Raw genomic sequence first — 12,227 nt, forward strand, 5'->3', positions numbered from 1 at the left:
GGGAATTTTAAATCATACCACTTTCATCCTTAGAAACCACTGATGGTCTGTCTGAAGCCAGATTGCAAATTCCTTCTGTATTCATGATATTATTATGAGAAGGAACAACAGCCACTAAACTTGGAGATTCTGTGCTAATTGACGAAAGAAATTCCCTGGAGACTGACAATGTCCCCCTCTGTTTTGTAGAAGCATCAGATGAATGATCCACACGTATCTCAGAAGCCTGTAACAGTGTCATCTGACAAATAAGAAAACTACAAGGTCAAAGTTTCTGTCCCAGCCACTTAATAAGAGATGCCTTAACAATGTAGAAAACTTACGAGCCTGAACCACTTAGTCAGCATTTTATTCTTCCTAACATTACTTGCATTTTAATCTTTGGGGCACACATTACGTTTTTCTTGTTCGCCAGGCTACTGTAGCATCCACAGTTCTGCGATCCTATTTTCCGCAGACAGCTTTTTCTCCAAGGCAGCAATTCCTGTTCTCGAAGCCTCCTGCGAGTTAGTTCTAGAGCTTTGCAGATTGGAGTATACTCTTGCCATCTCTTAGGAAGAGGAGGGTGACTTCTGAGAAGAAAACGACAGGGCAGAAAACGGTAGGGCTCACTGCAGGTGACAGAGGGCGATCTCTCAAGAAAAGCTGGAAGAAGGGGAGCGCCTGCAAAAAGCTAGGAAGTGTGAGGGGAAAGGCTCTTTACATAGGGGTTTCGTGACCTCGAGGTCTTAAAGTCTGATGGCTGCCCTGTGAGTTTTAGGCTCTGCTTCAGTAGTATCTCACTAAGCGGTGATCCATTTGCCCTAGGAATTGGACCAAAGCATTCCGCTAGCTATCACAATTGATGACGTCGCATGACCTTGAGGACGAGAGAGAGAGAGAGAGAGAGAGAGAGAGAGAGAGAGAAATGAAATGAAATGTTATATTAATGTCTTCAAAAGGCCATAATGACCTATGAGACCCGAAAGTTACAAAGTGGTGGATCTGATACAAAGTCAGAGTAACAAAATAACCTAACAACAGTACAAAACAAAGATATATACTATGGGGTCCTAAGTTGATCGATGTGAACCAAGCAAAAGACCAAGCAAAAAATGGGCGGCTTGTTGGGATAGCTGAATCACAAGAGATCTAGCATCGGTCGTTGGCGAATCTCATCAATTTCCTCCATGGTTAGTAATCTGACCGGGCGTCGTGCATGCATGGCCAGCGTGCTCCGAATTTTCTGTCGTAGCCTCCGTCGATGCTGCGTAGTTCTTCGCAGTCACGGGCGCCTGGATTTCCCCAGTTCAATCGCTCGGTCAATCAGTGTGCCTCTGGTATGAGACGAGGGGGAGCTCTGCTGTGGGAGTGGCTCTTGCGGCTGTCCCGTGTCTGCTCTGAAGAAGTCTGTGATCCGTCTTTGAGACTGGCTAGCCTTGCCATTCATCAGGCTATCTCTGTGTCTGCACAGCTCGAGCAAGAACAAACCCAAACATCTCTAATCTTCGTATCCCATGACTCTTGAGAGTGGTCCAAAACCTTCTCTGAACAAGCAATGGAAGCGGCCTCGTATCTCGTAGTAGACGGGGCAGCGACATGTATAGTGTAGCTCTGTCTCAGGTTCCATGTTACACAAGGGGCATGTCCTGTCCTCTGCTGGTACTCCGCTGTATCTCCCCGTCTCAATCCGCAACTCGTGAGAAGATGTGCGTAACTGGCCAATAGCACATCGTATCCCATGAGACAAGTGGGTATCCATGTATCTGGGTCTCGCCACAAAACCATCTTCCGTAAGCTGGAGAAGGTGGTCTTTGTAAAAAGCCATCTTCGTGCCCAATTCCTGTGCTGGTTGTATCCATGTCCTTCTAGTGTCTAGCTGGGTCAGGTCTTGGCGTATAAGCTTGGTGATCTCTGACTGTGTAAGGGTGAGAGATGGTGCAGCCAATGAGTAATGGAATGGTGGCAGCCGGTCTATGCTGAACCCATGTGCCTGAAACCATGATGTCATCTCCCCATACCAGCATGTTGTATCTCCTTGTATGGCTAACTGTCGAGAGGCTTCAAGTGCTATGCGAGCATATCTGTCTCTAGGAAGTGCCCATGTGCGGTTTATGAAGGAGACTGATCTAGTGAGCGCCTCCACCACAAGTGGGGGGGGCGCTAGCTCTGCTCGGATAATGGCCCGTGGTACTGATGCCTTGGCTCTAATGAGCCACGAGATCATAGAGACGAGAGGTTTCTCCATGTTCCCCCATCCATCTGAGCGACCCGTCCTCCCGTGGTGATCCAGTGAAGGTCCCCATATCTCAGTTCCATAGAGCAATGCTGAAGCCACCAAGGTGTCAAAGAGCCAGAGCTTCGTCCGGGGCTCCTGAAACTGAACCTGCGAAAACATCCTCTCCAATCTACCCAATGCTGCGTGGGCTCTAGTAAGTCTGGTTTCTGCTGCTCTTCTGAGTGAGAATGTAGGTCCACTAAAACCCACTCCAAGGTAAGTGTAAGCGTCTGTGTACTCCACAGTCTCCTGGCCGTATGTGAGTGTAGGTGCTGACCTCCTAATCCACTGTGGGGTGGTATTAAACACCATAACCTTGGTTTTACCAAGGTTGACAAACAAACCACTTTCGTGGGCAAACGTATGCAGAGCATCCAATTGACGTTGCATTCCCTCTGGGGATTCGGAGATCAACACTATGTCATCAGCATATAACAAAAGTGGAATCCATGTCCCTGCCAGCTAAGCACCTTTATCCCCATCGCTGTCAATGTAGTCAAAAATCTCATCCACATACATACCGAAAAGAGTGGGAGAGAGCGGGCAGCCCTGCTTCACCCCAATAGTGGAGTGAACCGGTGTAGAAAGTCCCTCCGGGGTGCATACATGCCCTACTACTGATCTGTACAATGCCATGATCCCCCAAATGAGTTCTGTGGGTACTCCCATTTCCTGTAATCTGCGCATCAGTCTAGCTCTGGGTACCGTGTCGAAAGCTTTGCGGAAGTCCACAAAGCTACAATAGATCCGTCTCCCATGAGATCTGCCTTCCTTGATGATGGCCCTGAGTGTTAGGATATGGTAAAGAGTAGAGAAGCCTCTCCTGAATCTTGCCTGCCCAGTTGCACGTATTCCTTCCCTCTCTGCCCATCTACTCAGCTGTTGCTCAAGAATGGATGCATACAACCGTGCCAATGTGTGCCCAATCATAATAGTGCGATAATTCCCAGGCTCCATGGGGTCTCCTGATTTGAAGATAGGTACGATTGTAGATAGGCTCCAAGTGTCCGGTAGGCCCTCACACATGGCACGATTAAACATAACTGCTAGAAGCTCTGCTAGTAGGTCTTTGGCATGCATGAAATTCTCAGCTACTAGACCCTCATGATCATATGCTCTCCCAGTCTTCATCTTGTCAATGGCTTTCTTCACCATCTCAGCAGTGAAAAAGACACATGTATGTGGGCATGGGTCGGGGGGGTTGGGGAGGGGCGGCTCTCCAGGTACTGTGTACAAAGATGATGCCTACTGACCCCAGGTCTCTGTGGAGGAAATAGCGGGGGGGGGGGGGGGGGCTCATGAAAGAGCCGCCACGCCTCACGCGAGTCTTGACTCAAGAATAGCTGATATAGATCCTGCTCGAGTCTAGCCAAAAAAGCCCTCTTCTTCCGCCGCACCAGGCGTCGGAAGTCCATATGTGACTGTCTGTGAGTGACATCCCCCAACAGCACCTCCCTCTGAAGTCTGGCGGCACTCCTCATCGTACCAGCTGTTCTGAGGCATGCTCCCAAATCGGCGGCTCTGCTCAGGCTGGGTGTGTGGGTATGCTTCACCTGTTGCCTCACGTAATGTCTGTGTCACTATAGGAGTTAGCTCCTCCAGAGGTCGCCCCGGGTCCTCAGTGCATAGGCGTCTGTAGATTCCGTCCATGTATTTAGAGTCCGTCTCCCTTGTGAATGTGTAGCGAGTAGGGACTGCTACTCGTGGCCTCTGTGCTGCACTGAAATGGAAGGAGATGGTCATTGCACCAGAGCATGATCCACCGCCACCCCGACCAATTTGGGTCCAACTGTGAGATCCTCGATACTAGAGATGAGATTCGGTTGTGCCATGACATAGTCCACTGTGCTGGCTCCATGTCTATGTGGGAAGCACGTAAAGCCTCTCGCAACAGGAAATCTCTGTAGGCCATTCAAGATGGCCAATCCATGTGCAGTGCCCATGTCTATCAGGTGTCGCCCATACTCAGTATATTCCATATCGTGTGATAGTCTGGAAAGGCCCGTCTCACCCACATGTACCTAGCCTGCTCGTCCCTGCGGGCTATATGTATCAGTGGCTGTAGATCCTCTCTAAATAACACTGCCACTCCTCCCGAGCCCCGCCCTCTGTGCTCTGAGCATGTCTCCTGTCTGTAGGCTGTCTCCCACCTATACCCACTGATGTGAGGCATGGATTGCCCAGGGGCCTGGTGTGTCTCAGAGTAGAAGATGATGTCTCTTCCTGTAAAGCTATCCTCAAAAGCACCCACATCAAGACGCATAGATCCATTGCAGTTCCAGGCAGCTACTTTGAGTGTGGTCCCATAAGTCTCGCACCGTCATGTGGAGCGTCGCTCAAGTATTACCACTTTTCCGTCTCGGTAAAAAGCGATCTTGCCTTTTCCCCTTGCCGCTCTAATCTCCGGCATTACTTCCTGCATATGAGCGATCTGCAAGAGGGTGAGATCGTCCCCAAGAAAGATGCCTCTCTTTAAGAGTTGGTCTTTTCTTCAAGAATGACTTCTTTGCTTCCATGGAGGGAAAACGGAGGATGAGTGCTCTTTCTTTTGAGGTTTCCCCATTGCCTCCATTTTTCTTTACGTTGCCCACTCTCCATGCCCTTGTGTGTGTCGGCTCATGAATCCCCATCAAGCCTGTGAGTTCTTTTACTTCTTCGTCCACATTGCCTTTGTCTTTAAGACCGCAAATTCTCACATGTAAAGCGCGCACCCTTCTCCTCTGCTCCTCCTCTAGTGTCTGGTTAATGATGTTGTTGGGTGTGGACGTGGGCTAACGTTATCTCCTTGTCTTTTCCTTACTTGGCCACCTTGATCCATTTCTCGGCTTCGTTTGCCTTCTGTTGGGTTTTGGTAAGAACATCCACCCAAGAAGTCGTCATTTCTTTGTGCTGTTCTTCTCCCTCTTTGATGGCCCGTACTTGTTCCTTGATCGTGTTGATTTCTTCAATTACTGAGGGTTGCAGTTCGCCCTCTTCCATTGTGTTTCTTGATCGGGCTTCGGCAAGTTCTTTCTTGAATGACGTGATCTCTTTTTCTTGGGTCGTCACTCGGTCTTCCAGCGTGCTTATCTTGCTCTCTTGGATCAGCACACGTCCTTCGAGAATGTTTCTTGTGCCCCAGAGATTGCGGTTCATCTTGGTGATGGTCTCCATCATTTCCTCTTTGCAGTTTCGAATGGCATCCTCTAGGGGGTCGGCTTTTTCGTTCGTCTTCCTCATGTTTGATCGCCGTCCGCAAGGGGGTTAGATGCGCATGTGCACCCACTCTAGCAGCGGGCGCGGCACTGGATGTACGTGTGCACCCACACTGGCAATGATCGCGACGAGCGGCGGAGCACGAGGCGGTGTGGCTCGGTGCCCTCAACATGTTCAGCTGTGTGTGTGTGTGCGCACGCGCGCGCCTCGAAAAATAAATCCTAATCAAACGATGGCTGTTTTCTGCGTGCTAGTAGTCTATAGAATCAAAACTTTAGCGCTGCCGTCTGCTGTGTGTGAGAGAGAAAGAGAGTGAGCGTGAGCTTTATCCTCTCGCTACGCCCGGCTCGCTCAACACATTGGAGATCCGACTGCACCATTGTTGTAGGCTCGAGGAGAGCTACGCGACAACGCCAAGCATTCCACGCGAGACGAAGCGCACACGCCGACGCATCTACGAGCTATTTGTGGCCGTAAGTGTATCAAACGATGTCTGTTTTCTGCGTACTAGTAGTCTATAGAATCGTGGCGACATAAGCTACGCATAGGTACTCATAAATTTCAGTTTCGGGCACTTTCAAAATTCTGCTCTGTCATCCTACTCGTTTTCCGCAGATGGGTTTAGAGTGAGGGTTTTGAGTGTAGAAGCTTAGGGACAGGTGTATCCTAGTGAGGGGATGGTGTTCCTTAAGTTTCGTATGAATCTGGCATGATTAGGTGAGTTACCTTCCGTATGTGTGTATGTGGCTAGGTGGTGTAGTTGAGGGTAGTGACGTTCTTGATTGTGGTTTAGTTGGCCTTCCAGAGTGTTGTATGTGTAGGATGGTCTCAGCCTGACAAGCTAAAGAGATTTCCTCTGTGTGCCTATCGTGTCATCTGTGTCCTCGATTGACATTATGTTGATCTAGGTAGTGTTTGCATGCACTTCATGGGTGTGTTAACCCTCACGGCTCACCGACACCCTATTACCGATGACGGACGTTGTAACCTACGACGGACATTGTATTATTTATTTGGTAGAGTCAGGTACCGGGCTTGTCGGTCCAATAGGAAAAGGGTAAGAGTGATCGCCGATGAGAGGCGCACTCTAACTGTAACATTTAAGGGATTAGTTGGCTAAGCATGGGTGCCCAAGTGTGAATGGGGCGAGCTCATATAAAAGTGAACTAAACCTAAAATTCACTGATTCTCTCATTGGTGCAATAGAAGAGTGCTCTTGCTCCATCTCCATCTCCATCTCCATCTTCTTCTTCTTCACCTCCTTGTGTGTGTGTGTGTATGTGTGTGTGTGTGTGTGTGTGTGTGAGAGAGAGAGAGAGAGAGAGAGAGAGAGAGAGAGAGTGGGTGATCGAGCATTACGAAGGCACGACGGCGGTGAAGCGGTTGAGCGCGGCGTAGCAACGTCTCCTTCTTCTTCGCGGCGAGAAATCCTCCACGCAGCAAGCGTAGAGCGGTGAGTGACACACCATCGCCTTCTTTGAGCTTACTAGTTTAGGCTTGTTGTGTGCTTGGAGCCATTTGTGGCTCGCACACAGTGTATCGGCAAGTTCCTTCCACTGACACGTGCGACATACACGCACATTTTTGGCGCCGTTGCCGGGGAATGCTATACATGAAGCTCGAGTAGCACTCTGTGCTTCTCCGTGGTGCAATTTCTATTGTACGAAAGGTAAGGAAGGAGTGTGTGTGTGTGTGTGTGTGTGTGTGTGTTGAGAAGAGGGATTTGGTGTTATATTGTGTGTTTTATTTATTAATGGAGTTTTCAAAGGTTCTGTGTTTATTCTCTGTGTATTAAGGTAGTTAGTTTTCTTTGTTAATAGAGATTTCAAAGGTTCTGTGTTTATTCTCTGTGTATTAAGGTAGGTAGTTTTCTGTGTACAATAAGTAGGAACTAGATTAGTGAGAGTTAATAGAGTGTGTTAGTGTGTAAGAGTAGGTATATTAGTTAGAAGTAGGTAAATAGAGTGTGTGTGTGTGCGCTCTCGCGCAGGCCGCGGCGACCTTATCCTATTATATCTAATTCTTTTAAAATTAAAAAAAATAAAAATAAAATAAAAAAAATTAAAGGTAAAACCGGGATCGGGAATATCTCCCAGACCCAAGCCCAAGCTCACGTCAGGCCTAGGCCTAGGCCTCAGTCGCCTTTAAAAAAACAAATTTTAGCTTCACACATAGCTAAAAATTGATTTTTTGAAGACCAACGGATCGTCAGATGCCCGAAAATTGTACTGTAAAGCACACAGCGACCCTTTAAGTGATACGCTCGTTTCGAGCTATCACACACTTCAATCAAAAAAATCAAACATTAAAAAACATTCAAAAAACATCAAAAACAAGAAAAAATTCAAGTAGAAAACGGGGTGCAAAACACCCACAAAACAAAGCAAGTAACCTTTGAGGGTACTTGCCGACACTTGAAGGACACCCAAAGCACATGTATCTACGCTCTGGTCGTGTGCTAGAGTCCGAACAACTAGCTAGTGCTTCGATTTACGGGGGTACTCACTATCCTTCCACGCTAGGGTGTACGCCCTCGGCAGGGACCCAAGGTAGTGCAACCCAAGACCCAAATATAGCAGCTAGCGACTCTTCTTCTGACTACGATATTATGGAAGAGCATCTTACACAAAGCCCCGGGGGAACAAATGAAACCATACCTAGCTGGGCCCAACAACCTGGAACTAGTGTTTTTAACCGTTTGGTGGAAACTTTTAGTAGAGCTACGCGCTCTGAACCTACGGCTAGTGAAGTAAACGAAGGGGGTGGGGAAGTAGAATCACCATTCACATCTCCTGTAGACCCCACACTCCCTCAGAGTGTCCACGTGGACATTCTACCTACATCATTTAATGAGGGCCCTACCGAGCTACCACCTTCCAAAGTCGCCTCTAAGGTAGCGGTGACTATAAGTCAAAAAACGGGAAGCAACATTGCATCCACCTCACAGCAACCCTCTAGTACACCAAGTTTGAACGGGGTATTTCTCAATGAAAATTGGGAATATGACCTACACACGGAGACTTTGACCGACCTATACATGGGCTACACATACCATGTGGGTTGGTTAGCAGTTGTACAATCCACATCTAGTGCCACTAGTCTAGAGGAACAACAACACATGATCTACAATGTTATCCATATGATTATCCAGTCCGAGAGACAAAATCGAGGAATAAACGTACCTTCGACGGGTCCTATGCGATTTTTAGACACGGGCAAAGGGAAACAACCCACTCTATCACAAATGGAGACTCCCCCAGTGAGTCCCATCAATCCCCCATATGTTGTTTCGCCAGGGGTCTCAATGCAATCTGAGCCCACAAGTGATAGCTTTACTTTTCCAAGTCTAGCTCATCTTTCCCTTGATGACACCACGGCTACCATGCCTACCCCAATGATGGGCATGCCAATAAACACGCCATGGACCTTGTTTGTTAGTAAAGCACCGCTACATGGTAGCTCAATGCCTGCAATAGTACCTACAAGTGCGAACCAATCGTATGCACCTATGGGTCCACGTACTCATGTAGTCCCTACCCCTCCCATTGTTTCAACAACCTATGCTCCACAACCACAACACCCAAGTTCTTATTTCCATGGGACTATACCGGCTAGCATTAGCATGTCACATCCGACGTTTGCTATGCCTAGGGCCACTCATATAAACTATGGACCACCACATGGCACAACATCGTACCCAACGTGGAACCCAAGGGCTTCCTCTGCGCCAAGCCCAATGCCAATACCTACTCCACATGTAGTCTCTGGAGCACCTTCACCCACGGTGCCTGCTCACTAAGGTGAGTTGCCAACATTTGCTCAAGCTATTGGTCAATCTATTGCTGAGAATATGCGTAACACGCCTAATAGAGAGCCTAATAGTAAGGCAATACAAATACCCAAGCTCACACAAAAATTTAGTGGAGACGGGGATGTGAGAAAGCATATCGAAGTGTTTGAACAAATATGCGATTCTCTAGGAGAACACAATGACCTACATAAGAGCAATGCTTTAAGCCTAACCTTAAGTGGAAAGGTTGGGGATTGGTATAGAACCCTAAGGGTGGAAGAAAAAACGATTTACCCTACTCTTAGGAGACTGTTCTTAAAAGAATATATACGAGAGGGAGTGCTTTGGGGTGTAGCCTCTCAGCTCCAGAAAGCCCAACGAGAGGAAGGAGAGTCGGTGAGAGACTTTATAAGTCGCTTAAAGCATTTGAATTCTCGTTGTAATCCAAATGAGCGCTTCAACAATAACCAATTGCTTGATAGATTCATTAGGGGATTACGACATGAGGATATCTACAATGGCTTAGTCATTAGAGGTATCACCACTTGGGAAGCAATCACCACCAATGCATCCAATTGGAGGATAATTTAATGATTAAAGGAGAAAGAGTGTCTGTTGAGTCTAAATCTATTAGCTCACAAGCATCGGGGCATCAGCAAATGACCCTAAAGCCTATTGCTAAGGAGCCAAAGATATCTGAGATGACTTTAGCAAATCTCACCAAGGCTATTCAAGAGAGTCTTAGAGACAATCGTGCTCCGCAGAACAATCATATGTATCCAAGAAGGGAGCAACAATGGTGCTCAGTATGCTATGGACCGCATAGTACCAGTGCATGCCCTACTTTTAGAGTAAAATTCAATGGGAACTGCAATGCATGTGGCAGGTATGGTCATCAAGCTAAAGATTGCATAGTATTTAAGCGCGCGATGGCCAATAGACCAACCTTAGCATGGACAGACACACCTCGAGTGCCTGCATTGATTCCGGCCCCACCTCTCGAACAAACAGCACAACATATGGTCCCTAGGGCCCAAAATGTTGTTCAAACAACACCCTTACCACCTCCAGTGCTAGGACCGCAACCACCACATCCGAGAATCACTTCTGTGAATCAAGTGGGTTGTGAATCATCTATATCTTGTTTGGAAGGCTATGAGGAAGATATAGATCCTAATATCGCCTATGGGATGGATGTGCTTGAAGAAAGTCCACAATACTACATGGAGGACTATTGGGGACAAGTCAAACCTGTATATAAAGTAGCTGCTCTTGCGGCAAGAGGCCAAAATATCAATTACACCGCTAAGAGACCACCTCTTCAATGCTATGAGTGTGGAGGTCCACATCGTGTAGCCGAGTGTCCTATTTGGCTACAAAAGAACACCACACTAATGCAAACCAATCAAGCGAGCACGACTACAATGCCGATACTCATGTGTAATCGATGTGGCATAGATCATTTGATTGCCCAATGTCCAAATAATCCAAATGCACCGAAGATCACGCCATTAAACTTAACTGAAGTTACCGAGGAGCCATCACCAAGTACACCCGTGGTACCAGTAAACGTACTCACACGATCGATGCTCCAAAAACAAAATTATATTCTTGAGGAAAGAGACACGGCATCAATTGCCCAATCTCAGAAAAAGAAGAAAACATGAAGAAAGAGATCGCAAAAAGCAGCGAAGTCAGACTCCAGTTCAAAGACCAACATAGGGACTGGTGACGACCCCGTATATATGAACGACGCTGAAGAAGATTCTGATTCAGGTGAAACCATGGAGACCAAAACGACCACTAACATAGAAACCAACAAGGAAGATCTTCATGAGCCACAATGGCCAAGATCCAAAAAGAAGACAGGAACTTACCCAAACCCTACACAGGAGATTGAGCGAGTCAAGCAATTAAGGAGTTTGGTAGAAGATACCCAAAGGGATCTAGAACCAGCACTTAGGAAGATCCAGATTACAGACACCGTGTTCCCTACGCAACAACAACCTCACCAAGTTCATAGACCCTTGGACATACCTAGTGTCATCCAAGAAGAAAGTGACTTAAAGTCATGGGAAAGTGGGCGTACTCACTTCTTGATGGAAAGAATGTTTATAGAGGGACTACCTGATCCTATCAAAGAAATGGAGATCCCATCTTCCCCACGTCAAGGGACTCAAGGCCAAAAGGTGCCGTTAAACATTGCCAAATTGATGTATTTCATGTCTTCAGAAGTTAGAACCACCATCATGTCTAAACTATATAAAGACCCTGAGCTAGTCTCAGCTCTTCAAGCCTTCCTCAATGGAGAACTGAAGTTTGGACTACCACAATTTGCATAGATGGATGGATCTGGGGAGACGCCAATAGAGGAGGAATACATAGATCACAACCCAACCTAGATGAGAACCTTGTTATAGAAATACCTGTTAACGAGTTGGGACAATGCTTTGAGGGTGATGAATCCAATGCGACCATACCAATCACTACTAAGGGATTAACTGTGAAGGGAATCCTTGATGGTGGCGCTGGGGTTAGCATTGTGACTAAAAATTGCTGGGAAACTATGGGAAGACCTTACCTTGCGACCACAACCATAGTAGTGAAGATGGCCAATGGGTCTATTGTTAAACCTATTGGGATGCTAGAAGATCTCAAGATCAAGGTCTTTGGACATAAAATAAGGATTACCTTTATTGTTATGGATTTCTCCAAACACACTATGGCATCGGAGATGATCTTAGGACGTCCTTTCACGAGGGAAGCAAAAATGGTGCATGATTGGTCTAAAAACCATGTCTAGTTGCAGTTTCAAGATTCTATCATTCGAGTGGATCTTGTGACGGGTCGAGCACATCCTCTAGGAAACACGTTTATAATCGATCATAGATCTGACACCACAGTTCACTCGGCCCCATTGCAGTATTGTTACACGTGTAAAGCGGACACTGATGTTGGGGAAGATTCTCCTTATATGGATGTACT

At 47.1% G+C, this 12,227-nt stretch overlaps 1 protein-coding gene across 4 annotated transcripts in view; it reads right to left on the bottom strand.

Annotated features, from left to right (window-relative positions):
• Positions 1–12,227, bottom strand: part of LOC147421094 (zinc finger C3H1 domain protein) — an 84,648-nt gene that overhangs the window by 7,889 nt on the left and 64,532 nt on the right. For 3 of the 4 annotated variants that reach the window (XM_086503957.1, XM_086503958.1, XM_086503956.1), the window contains exon 2: positions 19–241. In XM_086503957.1, coding sequence (XP_086360083.1) covers positions 19–241 — 223 coding nt within the window. The remainder of the gene's footprint in view (positions 1–18; positions 242–12,227) is intronic. The other variant, XM_086503959.1, reaches the window with a different exon arrangement.

Source organism: Adiantum capillus-veneris, chromosome 28 (genome assembly GCF_014529385.1).
Source record: "Adiantum capillus-veneris isolate H3 chromosome 28, ASM1452938v2, whole genome shotgun sequence".
Taxonomy (NCBI): Eukaryota; Viridiplantae; Streptophyta; class Polypodiopsida; order Polypodiales; family Pteridaceae; genus Adiantum; species Adiantum capillus-veneris.